At 38.5% G+C, this 17,468-nt stretch overlaps 1 protein-coding gene across 1 annotated transcript in view; it reads right to left on the reverse strand.

Annotated features, from left to right (window-relative positions):
- Phf8 (PHD finger protein 8) overlaps positions 1 to 17,462 on the reverse strand; it is a 93,997-nt gene extending 76,535 nt beyond the window's left edge. The window contains exon 1 of the mRNA XM_048796696.1: positions 17,257 to 17,462. Coding sequence (XP_048652653.1) covers positions 17,257 to 17,354 — 98 coding nt within the window. The 5' untranslated portion in view covers positions 17,355 to 17,462. The remainder of the gene's footprint in view (positions 1 to 17,256) is intronic.
- Positions 17,463 to 17,468: the final 6 nt, after the last annotated feature.

Raw genomic sequence — 17,468 nt, forward strand, 5'->3', positions numbered from 1 at the left:
GAGAGAGAGGCTTGTGGAAAGCCGGTGGTGGCAGTTGAGGCTCTGAGGATAAACCCTCAGAGGCTGTTTTGTTTGGCGTGTGTGGTTCTAAAAATAAAGTTAGTTTCTTTTGACAAGTGGCTCCTGATTGTGCCCAGCCAGACTGCGGCACAATAGAAAGGAGAAATGTTGTTCTGGAATAGAGAGTGAGGAAGATAGTAACAGTTCAGGAAAGAAATAAGGTCATATAGTAGAGTTTTGTAGGACACTGTTAAGGACTTTGGCTTTTCCTGAGTAAAAAACTAGGGAATCATAGGAGGATTGTGAACAGGGATATAATATAGTCATATTTGTCTCTATCTGTTCCTTCTGTTTCCTAGTGAACCTTTTCTCTTGTCTAGTCTATAAATACTGCCTGGACACTAGTTCCTCACTTTCCCTCACTGATCTTACTCTCAGGTCCATGTGTCCTGTATACACTTAGAACTCAACACCAAGTATTTCAGCTGAGATTCATAATCTTCCTCCAAATTTCTAATGAGTATTTCTACTTGATAGCCCATTTATATATTTAAAATTCAACATGAAAACTACATTTCTCCTCCTGTCAGCCCCTAAACCTTTTCTTTCTTTCTCTCTCTCTCTCTCTCTCTCTCTCTCTCTCTCTCTCTCCCTACTTCAACAAATAGTACCATAACTTCACCAGACACTTAAGCCAGAAACCTGGCAGCCATCACTGACTTGCCTCTCATCCCTTCCCTTCACTATATTCTGAAGTAGATATCTAGCATCTACTTAAGAATTCAGTCTTGCCAGGTGCTGTGGCACATGCCTGTAATCCCAGCAGCTCAGGAGGATGAGGTAGGAAGATCATAAGTTCAAAGCCAGGCTCAGCAAAAGCGAGGTACTAAGCAACTCAGTGAGACCCTGTCTCTAAATAAAATACAAAATAGGGCTGAGAATGTGGCTCAGTGGTTGAATGCCCCTGAGTACTCCCCAACAAAAAAAAAAAAAAAGAAATCAGGCTTTAGAGATAGACCACCTGTGGTTCTTTGTCTTTTGTTGGGACTTTCCATTTTGTTTTTTTATATATATATTTTTGTAGTGCCAGGGATTAAATCCAGGGCCTCACCTATGCTAGGCAAGGGCTCTACTACACTGAGCTATATTCCTAGCACTTCAACTATATTTAAATCCTGGCTATGCACTGGGAACATGGTAGCACAGGACTATGATCCCAGAAACTTGGGAGACTGAGGCAGGAGGATCGCAAATTGAATGCCAGTCTCAGCAATTTAGCAAGAGCCTGTCTCAAAATAAAAAATAAAAAGGACTGGTGATATAGCTCAGTGGTAGAGTGCCCCAGGGTTCAATCCCAAGTAACGTGGAAAAAATAAAATAAAATTCTGGGAATGCTGCTTACTAGCTTTATATTTAACCCCTCTGTGCTTCAGTTTCCTCATCCTTAAATTATCTAAAGTAAATGAGCTGTTAGGCATGGTCGCGCATGCCTATAATGGCAGTGATTTAGGAGGCTGAGGCAGAAGGATCTCAAATTCCAGGCCAGAATCAGCAACTTAATGAGACTCTGTCTCAAAATAAAAAATAAAAAGGGCTGAGGATGTGACTTAGTGGTAAAGTACCCCTGGGTTAAATGCCCAGTACCCAAAATATAAATAAGTAAGTAAATGAATAAACATAAAGTGTTTAAAATAGTGTCTGAATAAATGTTCTAAATTTCTAGCACACGCTTCGCTGTCTCACCACACACAAAACAAATTCAAAAGTAAAATTATTAAGAATTTCAGAACAATGTCAGAGCAATAATCTCAGGTGTGGGGCCTCATGTGATTACAGTAATCATATGCACATGAATCCATCCTTGTCCTAAAAAGCAGGCTGGGGATGTCAGTGGTAGAACACTTGCCAGCATGGATAAAGCCTTGGATTCTATCCCTAGCACCTCAAAAAAAGAAAACTAAAAACAAAAAGCCAGCTGAACTCTCTGTATTATGTTCTTTCTTATCTCTGGGCTTCATCACACATGGCTCCCTCTACCTGGACCATTCCCATTCTTCTTCCCTGCTGCTGTGGCATCCCCCCCACACACACACACATACTCTATCCCTATTTCAGTCCTCACCATGCTGACCTGCAACTGCTCACTTATTTGCTGTCTGCCCTTACTACATTTACTAGACTATATATTCTGACCAACAAAGTCCTTGCCTTCTCCATTTTGCTGTCTTACTCAACATTCACTGACCTAGGTAACTCCTGAGATCATGAAGACAAATGAAAATTGGGTTCCTGGGGGCTGGAGTTGTGGCTCAGTGGTAGAGTGCTTGCCTAGCATGCGTGAGGCACTGAGTTCGATTCTCAGCACCACATATAAGCAATTAAATAAATAAAAGGTCCATCAATAACTAATAAAAATATTTTAAAAAAAGAAAATTGGATTTCTGGCTGCACTGTCTTAATAATTACCACCTGAAACCCAGAATGGTCAGTACTCTTTTGTTCTCAATGGCTTCCATAGTGAAGAGGAGAATTATTATAGGTCCAGTTCTTGAAATTAAGATGAATTATCCCCAACATGTCCTGCAGAGCCTGGCACATGACAGGCACTCAATAAATATTTATTAAATAAATGAGTACATAAATGAACAAATATTCATTATACACAGGATACGGCCCTCATGGAGTGGATGTTCTAGAGGGAGAGACAAACAGGTGGTGCCAGAATAGTTTCTTAAGTGCTAAAATAATAAAGCAAGGTAACAGGACAGTGAGTGAATGAGTAAATTTGAAGCCTGCACAAAAGCAACTGAGAAAAAAACTGAGCTATAAACTTAATATATATTATTATATTCAATCTCCACAATATCAGGGCATTCAATAAATTATTCAGAGACATAAAACACAGAGGTTAAAAATACAGACTTGAAAACCAAACTGTCTGGATTTGAATCTCACCTTTGCCCCTTACTAGCTGTCAGTAGGCATTATATAATTCTTTCTGTGCCTGTTTTTGAATCTGTGAAATTGAAGTATTCACCTTATAGGGTTGTTATGAGGATTCAATAAGCTAAAATAGATAACATATTTAAGAGTACCTGACACATGATAAATAATAGCTATCATCACCATCAATATTATCATAATTTAACAGATGGGCAGTATGAGTCCAAGCAGTTAAGCAAATTGCTGGCAACTAAAAAACATACAGCTGGGTGTGGTGGCATACCTCTGTAATCCCAGTGGCTTGGGAGGCTGAGGCAGGAGGATGTTGAGTGCAAAGCCAGCCTCAGCAAAAGCAAGGTGTTAAGCAACTCAATGAGACCCTGTCACTAAACAAAATACAAAATAGGGTTGGGGGATGTGGCTCAGTGGTTCAGTGCCCCTGAGTTTAATTCCTGGTACCTCCCTCCAAAAAACAAAATAAATAAATTTAAAAACTAGTAAGTGCTTTTGGTGACAAGATCCAGTCCTTCGAGAAAAAAATCCAGTCCTGCCAAGGACATCAGATTTCACTGTCCTTTTCAGCTTCTTCAGTACTTACCTTCAATAAAATATTTGACGCCCCCCGCCCCAGACACACCTCCACATACACAAAACTAGCAAATAGCAGAACAGGACAAAATTTCAGGTCTTCATGACTTCATACACCACTAAACATGTAACTAGAATATAATGTGGGTCATTAATAGAGCCAAATGCTTCAAGAACAGACAAGTGGGCACTCAATTCTTTCAGCATTATGGAACTGACTGGGAGCTGAAGGTTGGAGATGACTGAGAGGTTACAAGGTTTGCTCAAGAGCCTGTCTGGCTGATCCGCTCAATCTCTGCTCTCTGTAAGTACTCAAGGAGTCAGGTCCTGTTACTCCTGTGCCCTAGAAAGTATATCTTCATTCATGAATAAGGTGGGAAAGCAATATATTTTACCTTCCTTCATTCAAAACATAACAGAAAAATTCAAGTCAATCTCTGGTTTCCTAAAACCACATTGACCATACAAAACACAATTGTAAAACCAGAAGCAGAGGCATCTACCATTCTCATCAGTGGTTCCCCAGGCCTCCAGACACAGAGGACCTGAAGGGGTGCAAGATGCACTGAACAAGTTTCCAGGGCACTCCTTTGTCTATCCAGTTGAGACACATTAGTCCGCCATATATCAGGCTTCACTAAATTCTGAGTGCACCAAAAGAATAACTTCACATGAACTGACATGCACACAAAATAGGCTGTTATCTTTATCTCTCTCTCTCTCAAAAAAAATAAAAACCCTCTTGTAACCCTCTCAGTCACTGCTGCATTTGTTCCCCTTTATAACAAAACTCCTCAAAATGCAGTCATCCTTGACTTCTTTCTTTCAAATTCTCAATCTTATCTGCCAGCAAATCCTGTATCAATATGTATTCAAAAATATAACTACTTTTCATCATCATGGAGTGTGATCTAAGACAGCACTGTCTAACCAGACTAGTGTTTCCTCAAATTTTAGGAACATCAGAAACACAAGGAGGGGTTATTTAAACATAGATTCCAGGGTGAGGGGGTTGTGGCTCAAGTGGTAGAGTACTTGCCTAGCATGTGTGAGGCACTGGGTTCAATCCTCAGCACCACATAAAATAAAGATACTATATGCACCTAAAACTAAAAAATAAATACTTAAAAAAAATAGATTCCCAGGCCCCATCCCTAGAGATTTTGATTCAGCAGGTCTGAGGTGGGTCTGGTTTTTTTTTAACTTTTTTTTAAATATTTTATTTTTTAGTTGTAGTTGGACACAACACCTTTATTTCACTTATTTATTTTTATGTGGCACTGAGGATTGAACCCAGGGTCACGCATGTGCGAGGCGAGCACTCTACCGCTGAGCCACAACCCCAGCCCTGTGGTGGGTCTTATAAATGTGAATTTCTAACAAGTTCCCAAGTGATGCCCATACTGTTAGTCCAAAAACCACACTTTGGGAAATAATGATTGACAGTAACCCCCAAATTTTCCCTGCTTCTACACTTGCTCCTCATCTTGAGTCTGTTCTCACAAAAGTCAAAGCCTAAGTTAGATCACAGATCACAGGTCTCCTTTACTCAAAACCTTTCTGTGGCTCCCATCCCTTCCAGAGTAAAATCCAAAACCTTCCAACAGTCCATAGGGCTTATATCTGTGGTTCTTAAATTTAAGCATGCATCAGAATCATCTGAAAAGCTCTCAAACCACAGGCTCCTGGGCCCGACCCCCAAAGTTTCTGATTCAGTAAATCTGAGGTAGTATGCAAGAATTGGCCTAACCAGTTCCCAGGTAATGACGATCCTGTTCATCTAGGAACCACACTTGGAGAATCACTGCCCTTTGTGATCTACACCCCTATCCCCACCCTTAAAGTCAACTTCTACTACTCTCCCCTCACTCATTCTGCTCCTATAGGATTGGCCTCTTGGCTGTGACTGAAATGATAACATGCCAGACCTACTCTCCACTCAAATCTTTTATTTTCTGTACCTGGAACATTCTTCCTGGACTTATCAGCATGGTTTCTTTTCTCAATTTCCTGCAGGCATCTGCTCATATGTAACTATCCATAATCACCCTATGTAAAATAACCAGGCCTCCAGTCCTGAGGGTGGCCATCCCTCTTCTGCTCACCTACTCTTATCTATACCATTTATCATGACTTGACACAAGATATACTTAGCTGTTAGTTCCCTGTTCCACATCCATTGCTGTATCCATTCACACAGTGTCTAGAACAATGCCTAGCATTATGTATTGAATGAATACATAAATGAGTGAATAAATGGCCAGGCACTGTGGTGCACGCCTGTAATCCCAGTGGCTCAGGAGGCTGAGGCAGGAAGATCACAGGTTAGGACAAAGCAAGCCGCAGCAATGGCAAGGCACTAAGTAACTCAGTGAGACCCTGTCTATAAATAAAATACAAAACAGGGCTGAGGATGTGGCTCAGTGGTTGAGTACCTCTGAGTTCAATCCTCAGTATCCTCCCCGCAAAATAATAATAATAATAATAATAGTGAGTACATGAATCATTCCATCTAATTTCCTAGCCTGAAATTATCTAGAAGTCACAGCCTATGTCTTATTTATCTCTGTCTTCCATAGTTCTTAGCTTACCCTTAGCAAATATATTGTATCTATTCAATAAATATTTATTGCATGAATCATCCAAGTGACAGGCAAAATTGAGAATCTACTATGCCAAGGACTGTGATAGATGTTTTCTGGACTTTGTTAAACCTCACAGCAGCCATATAAAATTAAGATTACCCATGTTTTAAAGCTAATAAAATGGAAGCACAGAGATGTGAAACAATGTGCCCAAAGTCACAGAACTAGAAAATGGATGAGCTGGGATTATAGGACAGGTTTCACTGACTCCCAGGCCACTGGCCTGTTTCAAAATGGACTCTCATTTAGCTGCTATAACTTAGTCCTGACCATCCATGATGCCTATCAGATTTTCCACTGTATCCTGATTTTCTATGGTACCCTCCACCTCAGGGATGCTGACCACCCATGCTTTGGTACATGTTCACCACCAGAAACATTCCAGGTGGGTTGAACCAAAAATTATGACACCCCAGTGATTAAGGAACAGTTCTGTATATTGATTGTGGTGGTTACCTTCTGAATCTACAAATATGATAAAATTGCGTAGAACTAAATATGCATACACAGATGAGTGCATGCAAAACTGGTGAGATTGGAATAGGATTAATGGATTATGCCAATCTGAGTTTCCTGGTTTTGATACTGTACTATAGTTGCACAAAATGTTACCATGGGGGAAACTAGGTGAAGGATACACAGGAACACCCCCACATATTTTTTTTAGTTTCTGGTGAATCTATGACTTTCAATTTTTCTTTTAAAAATTAAATCACTATGGGGTGAAGGTGGGAGTTCATAACCCACTTGAATCAAAGTGTCAAATATGATATGCCAAGAAATTTGTAACGTTTTGAACAACCCACAATAAAAAATTAAAAAAAAAAAAAAAAAAATTAAATCACTCCAAGACACATCTCTATGAATCCCACAGGGGAAAAAAAACTATCCTTTTGACATTTCTAACTCCACATCCTACAGAACATTCTCTAGGGTAGGAATTCTGCAGCCTATGCATTACATATAGAAAGCCCTAAATATGAATGCTGGGACTTTACTTTGTTACACATTCCTAAAGCTTCAGCTTATCCTTCTGCTGCTTCAAAAATAATGGTATATATTTTAACTTGATTTTACTTGGAACAAAAATGTGGAGTATGTATAAATTTTTAAACCCTGATTTTTCCCTATCTTCCACAATTTCTAACAACTGAAGAGTACTATACTATATCCTATAGCAAGAGTCCATGAGATCCAGGTTTGATTTGTGGTGCAACAGCTAATGGGCTATGTAGCTTTGGACAAGTTATTTAACCTCATGGGGGAAATAGTAGCTCCAAAGAGCTAATGTAAAAATTAAGTGGTCCCTTCTGGTTCTAAAACAATATAGAGTAGATACACTTCTCCCTACTTCTCCCACTAAGTACAGCTATAAACCACGGCATTACACACAAAACAAACATAATAAGAATCTGAAAAGTAAAGAGAAGAAGGAACAACAACTAGGTGTAGCAGGATCCAACCACCTACCAAGTGGTTTGTGTCAACAGAGACAAAGTGGGAAATTTGGATTTCCACCCCCATGTGGTAGCAATGAACTTGTACCTCATTCCTGCAACCAACGTACAGTGTCTGAAGAGGGTTGTAAAAAAGAAGTTTTAAATAAGCTCCAGAGTCTCATAATATAATGCCCCAAATGTCCAGGATATAATTATAATAATCACTCACCATTTCAAGAACAAGGAAAATCAAGTTCAATGAGAAAAGAAAATCAACAGATGTCAACACTAAGATGACACAGATGTTGGAATTATCTGACAAGAATTTTAAAGGCACTACAAAAAATGGACAATTACAAACATGCCAGAAACAAATGAATAAGTAGAAAGTGCCAAAAAAAGGAAATCTCTGCAAAGAAATAGATTTTTTTTTTCTAAAAACAAACAAATGGAACTTTTAGATATGAAAAATACAATAATTTTAAAGAAAATTCACTGGATGGGTTCAACAGCAGAATGAAGACAACAGAGGAAATAATCGGTAAACTTGAAGACAGAATCTAAATGGAAATAAATGTGGAGTAGAAAAAAATGTACAGGACTAGGGATATGTAACTCAATGGTAGAGCACTTGCTTCACACATACGAGACCCTAGATTTGATCCCCAGCACTGAAAAAAAATGCACAGAGACTCAGTAACCTACAGGACTATAACAAAAGACAAAAACAAAGAAACCATAGTGAGACAGTGGCTTAATCAACTCCTAAAATTATAAAAGGGAAAAATCTTGAAAGTAATAAGAGAGAAGTCGCATATTACCTAAAGCACACCACCCATTTGAATGACAGGAACTCTCATCAGAAACCATGGAGGCACAATAGTTTTCAAGTGCTGAAAGAACTGGAAATACAGAATTTGATGTCAAATAAAAAGATCAACGGAAATCAAGACAGATGAAAGAAAACAAAAAGTATTTGTTGCTAATAGACCTATCCTAAAAAAAGGGGGGGGGATAAAGCTATCTAAACAGAAAGGAAATGATACAAGAAGGAATCTTAGAAGGAAGGAATTAGGAAGTAAAAGAACAAGGGAAAGAGAAAAGTATAAGGAAATACAATATACTTTCATTTTCCTTTCAAGTTCTCTAAATTATGTTTGATGATAGAAGCAAAAAATATGGCACTTGCCAGAGGTGGTGGCACAAACCTATAACCCCAGCTACTCAGGAAACAGAGGCATGAGGATGACAAGTTCCAGGCCAGCCTGGGCAACTTAGAGTGACCTTGTCTCAAAAAAAGGGCTGGGGATATAGCTCTGTGATAAGACCACCCCTGGGATCAGTCCCCAGTACTAAAGAAAAAAATGGCATTGTCTGATGTGATTCTCAATGTAGAAAAAAGAAGAGAATGTAAAAGGGTTTAAAGAGAGTTTCTTTTTTAAAATTTTTTGGTCCTGGGGATTGAACCTGGAGCACTTTACCAACACGCTAAATTCCCAGCCCTTTTTGAAACAAGGACTAGGGATATGTAACTGAGGCTGGCCTAGAACTTTTGATCATCCTGACTCAGCCTCCCAAATTGCTGGAGCTACAGGAGTGTACCACTACTGCTGACAAAGCATGAGAAATAAGTTTTTACTCAAACTGGGAAAGTGTAAACATGAATAGGTTGTGGGAAATTATATTATGTATAAAATAACATCTAGCCAGGTGCATCTGCTCCAGAGGCTCAGGAGGTGAACGCAGGAGGATCCTGAGTTTAAAGCCAGCCCCAGCAACAGCAAGGTGCTAAGCAACTCAGTAAGACCCTGTCTCTAAATTAAAAAAAAAATAGAGCTGAGGATGTGGCTCAGTGGTTAAGTACCCCTGAGTTCAATCCCTAGAGATCTAGAGCAAGTGCTGAAAAACGTATACAAAGAGATACATTGTAGATAAAGCAAAATGGAGCCCTGCAGGGTTGCACAAACCTGTAATCCCAGCAGCTTGGGAGGCTGAGGCAGGAGGACCATGAGTTCAAAGCCAGACTTGGCAAAAGCGAGGTGTTAAGCAACTCAGCTAGACCCTGTCCTTAAATAACATACAAAATTGGGCTGGGAGAGGTGGCCCCAATGGTCGAGTGCCCCTGACTTCAATCCCCAGTACCAAAAAAAAAAAAAGCAAAATGGAATTGTAAAAAAGGTATAAGTAACTCACAAAAATGCAGTAGAAAGAAAACGGAGGTATAAACTGGGCACAGTGGTATAACCTGTAATCCCAGATACTCAGGAAGCTGAGGCATGAAAATTGCAAATTCCAGGCCAGCCTGGGCAATTTAGTGGACTGTTTCAAAATCCTGAAAAAAAGCACAGCACTGTATTGTGTGGTTCTCAATGTATGTAGAACATTTAAGACTAGTTATATTATAAATAAGGGAATATAAAGGAATTTAAAGAGAAAGTAAGTTTCTACTCTACACTCAAACAGGAAAAATAAAAACACCAGCTGATTGTGGTAAATTATATATATGTATGAAATAACATCTAGGGCAAGAATTGAAAAACCTATACAAAGACACATTTTAAAACAATACAGATAAAGCAAAATGGAATTGTAAAAAAGATATAAATAATCAACAAGACAGAAGAAAGAAAACAGAGGCATAAACTTGGGTGCAGTATGTTACACCTGTAATCCCAGGGACTCAGGAGGCCAAGGCAGAAGGACTGTATTCCAGGCCAGCCTCGACAACTTATGAATACCTGTTTCTAAATAAAAAAAAAATAAAAAAAGTCTGGGGATATAGCTCAGTGGTAGAGTGCCCCTGGGTTCAATCGGCAGTACCACAAAATAAGAGTGGGGGAGGAAGGGGAAGGGAAAACAGAGGCACAAAGAAGAGAGAAGAAAAAATTTAAATAACATATTTAAGCCTTAATACATCAATAACTGTATTAAGTATAAATTGACTAAATATGCCCATTATAAGAGACTAGCAGAGTAAATAACACCAAACTACATATTGTCTGCAAGAAATGCACTTTATATATGGTATATAAATAGACTGACTGTAAAGAGATGAGGACTGAGACTGTAGATCAGTGGTAGAGTGCTTCTCTAGCATGCACAAGGCCCTGAGTTCAAACATTAGCACCTCAAAAGAATAAAGTAGGGATGAAAAAGTATATATCATGCAACCCTTAATCAAAAGAAGGCAGGAGTATCTATATTATAAGGTAAAGTAGACTTGCATACAAACAAAACTATGAGAAACATAGATATTACATTAATGATAAAAGGTTCAATACACCAAGACTGAAATTCTAGGTACATAAATATCAAACAATAAAGATACAAAATATGTAAAGCAATAAATGATAGAACTGAAAGGAGAAATAGATAAGCCCACAGTTACAGTTGGACATTTCAACACCTCTCTTTCAAAAATTTACTGAATGGGAGGCTAGGGATGGCTCAGTGGTAGAGCACTGGTCTAGCAAGTATGAGGCCCTGGATTCAATCCCCATTACCAACTTCCCCAGAACTTACTGAACAACTACATAGAAAATCAGCAAGAATAAAGAATCCAGCAATGCCACCAACCAATAGTAAGTTAATTAACATTTACAGGACATTACACCCAACAAGCCAGGTGTGGCAGCGCACATCTGTAATCCCAATGGACTCAGGAGGCTGATGCAGGAGAATTACAAATTCAAAGCCAGCCATCAGCAATTTAAGAGGCCCTAAGGTACTTAGTAAGACCCTGTCCCAAAAGAAAAAATAAAAAGAGCTAGAGGGGTAGTTCAGTGGTTAAGCACCCTTGGCTTCTATCCCTGGTACCACCTCAAGAAACAAGATAAAGAGGAGCAAAATACAACTAAAGCAAGCAGAAGAAAGAAATAATAAAGTGTGAAAATCAATGAAATTGAAAACAGAAAGACAAAAGAGAAAGTTAACAAAAAAAACTTCTACTTTGAAAAGAATGTGAATCAAAAATAAAAATAATACAGGAAAAATAAAATAAAACTGACAAATCTGTTATCAATTCTAAGAAAAGATGACATTTTTTTTGGTACCAGGGATTGAATCCAGAGGTGCTAACCACTGAAATACATCCCTAGCCCTTTTTATATTTTTATTTTGAGACAGAATTTCACCAAGTTGCTTGGGGCCTCTCTGAGGTTGGCCTTGAACTTGCAAGTCTTTAAGAATTCCAAATTTACAAATATGGAGATGGATAAATTGAACTGCCTCAGCCTCTCAAGCCACTGGTATTATAAGTGTGCACCATGATTCCTAGCAAGACACAAAATTTTAATAAACAGAAACAAAATATCAAAACAGAGCCTACAAATACTAAAAGGATAATAAGGGAACACTATGAATAACTGTATAAATTTGACAACTTAGGTGAAATGTATCAGTTCCTTGGAAAATATAAACTATCACAACTAAATAGATTACTAATTTTAAAACTGTTAAAAAGGATTAAATAAAGATAATTAGGCAAAATGTTTAGCACAACAATTGGCATATTAGTTGGTGCTCAACAAAAAATAGCTACAACCACTTTATTTATATCTTTATAACCATTCTCAGTAAAACTGAGGACGAAGAGATGAAATTCTTTTGTAATAAGTAACAGGGTCAGGTCAGGCATGGTGACACATGCCTGTAATCTCAGCAGCTCAGGAGATTGAGGCAGGAAGATCTCGAATTCAAAGCCAGTCTCAGCAACTTAGCAAGGCCCTGAGCAACTCAGCAAGACCCTGTCTCTAAATAAAATATAAAAAAGGGCTGGAGATGTGGTTCAGTGTTTAAGTGCCCCTGAGTTCAATCCCTGGTACCTCCCCCCCTCCCCCAAAAAAAGTAACAAGTCAGAGTTTTTTTTTTCCTTAGTGCATTTTTAAAATTTATTCTAATTTGTCAGAATTAAAAAAAAATTAGTTGTAGATGGACACAATACCTTTATTTTACTTATTTATTTTTAATGTGGTGCTGAAGATCGAACCCAGTGCTTCATACATGCTAGGCAAGTGCTCTACCACTGAGCCACAACCCTAGCCCCAACAAGTCAGAATTTGAACCAAGAACTGAAATCAGTGCCCCTTTCTCTAGAGTTCAGAATGCACACCACAGCCAAATCCTTGCAAAGTATCAACCAATATTTCTTTCACAAACAGAAAAGCTGTAAAGAGGTGAGGCTTTTGCAAAACTCCAGACATTAATTAATGGATGCCAACTAGTTTTATCCATCAGTGTACAGTAATGATTCTTAAAGGTTAGGGTGTCTCAGAATTAATAATCTGTTTGATAAAATGTAGATTGCTGGGGCTGGGGTTGTGGCTCAGCAGTAGAACACTTGCCTAGCATGTTCGAGGCCCTGGGTTCAATCCTCAGCACCACATAAAAATAAATAAATAAAATAAAGGTGTTGACAACTACAACTAAAATTAAATAAATATTTTTAAAAATGTAGATTGCTGAGTTCCAGTCCCAGCCCTATAATTTGCATTTCTGCACAAATTCCCAGTTGAGGACTGGGGTTGTGGCTCAGCAGTAGATTGCTCACCTAGCACATGCAAGGCCCTGGTTTGATCCTTGGCACCACATAAAAATAAATAAATAAAATAAAGGTATTGGGTTCAACTACAACTAAAAAATAAATATTAAAAATAAAATTCCCAGTTGATGAACCCCACAAGGGTGACTGGTACACAACAATAATGTTAGCTCATCCATCCCCCAATATTAGAAGCTATCACACCTTAGAGAAGAAGAAATCAAGGAAGGATAATGTTTTAAATCTGTAGCTGTCGAGGGTGGGCTCTGTTCACCTACTGAATCAGAAACACTATAGCTGGGGTCTACCTGTCTTGTGTTTTAACAAGTCTTCCATATGATTCTTATGCATGCTAAAGTTTAAGAAGTGCTGTTCTACAAATCAGTGTTTTTGTGAAACCTGGTCTCTTAAGTGAGGAATGAGTAGTTTTTCTACTTTCGAGAAATTGGACTCTGGAATTAGATAATTCAAAGTTCAAATCCACACTTACAAAATCACTTTAACTTTCACAAATTGCAGACTCCCATCCTTGAAATGGAACAGTTGCCTCCCTTGTTACAACCTTTCCAGTTAGTAACTTTGTGTTACATACCATAATTCCTAACTGGACTTGATGAAATCCATCAGAGATAAGAACAGATTTCTATCATCACCTCTAGGCATTTGTGGATTTAAAATCTGTGGGCTTAATTTTAAAAGCCACCATGAAAAGTTCATAATATTTAGTTACTTTCAGTTGTGTTGAAATATAAACTTAAATGGAGCACTGTGAGCCTGGGGTATGTGTGTGCACGCATGAGGGAGAGCAAGAGAGAAAGCGAGTGAGCAATGCACTGAGTAAGCAAGAGCAGCCACCCACCAAAGACCTGATTCTCAGCTACCGTCCTTGTTCTCTGACAGCCCATAGAAAGAAACAGAAGAGATTAAAAAAAATTGGTTTCTTTCATGGAAAAAGATTAGAGCAGTTAACTCATATCAGAGTATACACAGAAACACAGAACTCACCATTGAAATGTTCTTAAAGAGGGGCCTGGACCATAAAACCCATCTTCATATTTTGTAAATTTGTAAATTTGGCTTCAGTGGGTGCTGCTTATAAATGTCAAGTGTCCATTGTTCAAAGATGTTCACCACAATGTTTTTCCTTTTGTTTTAATCAGCACTCATATCAAGATGCAAAATCTTTCCACACAATACCCATAGTTTCCTTGCATCTCAACAACATTTATAATATAAAAATGTAAATAATATCAGTATACAACCATAAAGGAAATAATCAAGTAACTGGTAACAAATACATATAATGAAATATCAGAAACTAAATTTCGATGACTATTTAATAACATGGCAAATACCCACATTATGTTAGGGAAGAATAAAAGACAGGTAACAAAATGGTATTTATAATACAATCCCATTTTATAAAAAAAAATGTTTATGTTTGAAGTCAAAAGAGAAGTGTTACTGCAGCAAAAATTTCAACAGTGGATTATGCCAGATTGTAGAAGGATAGTTGACTTTTGTTTCCTTTTATATTATTCTCCTGTATTTTCTACAATGAGCATATCTTGCCTATATAGCCAAGAAAAAGAAATTTAAACATGCTACAGTTTAGAAATCTAACTTTCACGCCTGGGTATAAATTAAATAATTTATGCAAAGGCCCTGGTATAGAGTCTGGCACAAGTATACACTTGGGAAGCATTCATTCCTGTTCCCTGTTCCCAGTGTGTAGAGATAAGGTCTCTATATTGTGAGCAGAAGCCCCTTTTTCAGGACTGAACCTATGTACTTCCTGTATAATACAAACTAAGGGCCAAAAGCAACAAAAACAGTTTTTTCATGAAGACTCATTCTTTCACTCAAAAATATACTCAGCATCTATTACGTTAGACTCTACTACATGAACCACGTTCTGACGATAACAAAAATGAAAAGATGGCATCTCTCCTCTCAGGGAGCACTTGCCAATGAGTAGGACCCAACATATTTATAATATGAAATAATTATTTTTAATAAGGATGCATAAAAGTTTCAGTGGGAACCCAGGGGAAGCAGGCCTTATACAGAGGAGATATTCTATGAGTTATAAAGGGGAGGACATTAGTGGAAATAGCATATGCAAAGAAAAGAGATATAAAGGAGTATAAAGCTGTCCCAAAACTGTACACAGTTCAGTTTTGCTAGGACACGGAGGAGCCAGGCATTGTGGTGCATAGCCACTAACCCTAGCAACTCCAGCAACTCAGGAGGCTAAGGCAGGAGGATTACAAGTTTAAAGCCAGCCTCAGCAACTCAAACAGTCCCTGCTTCAAAATAAAAAGGACTGTGAATTTAACTCAGTGGTAAAGCTTCCCTGAGTTCAGCCTCTAGTACAGAGGGAGCGGGTAGGGAGGGGTGGGAAATGAGATTAAACAAGTCTTGTCTATCACATAAAGAAGACTCAATTTTATCCTGCAGGAAAACGAATGAAAGAATAATTTTAAGCTGAGGAGTGACTTATCAGCACTAGCAAAGATAACCAAGAATCCTGAAAGAACTTTTTTCTTCTTTTTTTAATATATATATTTTTTAGTTTAAGTGGACCTTTATCTTATTTATATTTGGTTCTGAGAATCAAACCCAGTGCCTCACACATGCTAGAAGGCAAGCGCTCTGTCACTGAGCCACATCCCCAGCCCAGAATTTTTTTTTTCTTTTTAGTATCAGGGATTGAACCCAGGGGTGCTTAACAACTGAGCTACATTCCCCAGACTTTTTTCATTTTTTTTTTTTTTTTTGAGATAGGATCTTGTTAAGTTGCTTAGGGCCTCACTAAGTTGCTGAGGCTAGCCTCAAACTTGCAATCCTCCTGCCTCACCCTCACAAGTCACTGGGATTACATGCATGCTCTGTCATGCCCGGATATGAAAAACATTTAATCCCCACTTATTTCCAGAGTAAAAGAAAAGACTTTACTTTCTAGATCTGTCCGTCTTAAATAAACATGAAGCAGTAAATGGAACTCTGCATCTGATACATAAATAGTAAATATTCAATAAAGATCAGTTAAATATGAATTGGATATGCTGCAAGGGGTAACCCCTACTTAGGGCAGGATTTTGGCAACGTCAATACCATTACTTTGATTATGAGCATGATAAGAGAAACAGCTCCTGTGGAAGGAACTACTGACAACTGAGGGTTCTAGAATCTACATGACAGAAGGAGAATGACATATACTGCTTTATTGTATTCCAGTGTACATATCCGTCTTGTGGTTATTTTTCCATAGCTGGGATTTAAATCTCAATAATGGGATAATATTACAGTTTTATTCCACACCCTAACCTCTCTGGAATTCTGGGTGACAGGTGCTTATGTGCACACATGTTTAACTGGAGGGAATTCATTAGTGGTTTTACTCCTGCTGTTTTACCCAATATCCTTTCTGCTTAATTCAATTTAGTTATAAGGATGGTTCTGCAGACAGTGTAGAAATAAAATACTATTGCATTTGTCTCCATTTATTGAATGCATGCAAATTACTTTAAAGCCAGGAAGGATGTATTTGATACATTTTATTGGTGAAGACAATAAGGCTCACAGAGGAAAAGCAACTTGCCCAAGGCCACTCTGATAGTAAGTTGCAAAGAAATGTATGTTTGTCAGATTCTGATACCTCAAAAATGCAGTACTGCCTCCCCCAAAGCCAGTGTGTAAAGCAAAACACAACTGCTGGAATACAAAAATGATGCTTTCTTTGTAGCTAAAACGGAAGGGGTGTGTGTGTATTATACAGACACATACACACACAGGCATACATACACATATACACAAATATGTACATACACATACATGCACATACTTGTACACATGTACACATCTTTTTTTTTTTTTTTTCAAAAGGACACAAAAAAGAATTGTAGGGGAAAACAGAGAAAGAAAGGAAATCAAAGGCCAATGTCAGGCAGCCTTGGTCTTAAAGGAGGATGGAAAAACCTGGGTCTGAGAAAAGGGGGGCAGTTTCTGAGCATGAATCTAAAACAGAGCTGAGAAAAGGAGAGAGTGAATGAATGCACTTGGCCACTGTACCCCGTCCAACCTGGCCTGCCCTCCTTACCTGCCATGAAACCAGTCTTGACACATGTCACACTCGATCATAAAGCGGGTCACATCATAAGGTAGCCGACAGAGGCAATACACAGGCACTGAGGCCATCTTCGTCGGGCCTTGGAGCGATCTGCGGCGGGCCAGGTTCCTGGTGTCAAGGAGGGGCTGGAGGCAACAGCACGCGTCCTCTCTGGACGATAGCTGGGCACAAACAACACTTTT

Source organism: Marmota marmota, unplaced genomic scaffold (assembly GCF_001458135.2).
Source record: "Marmota marmota marmota unplaced genomic scaffold, marMar, whole genome shotgun sequence".
Taxonomy (NCBI): domain Eukaryota; kingdom Metazoa; phylum Chordata; class Mammalia; order Rodentia; family Sciuridae; genus Marmota; species Marmota marmota.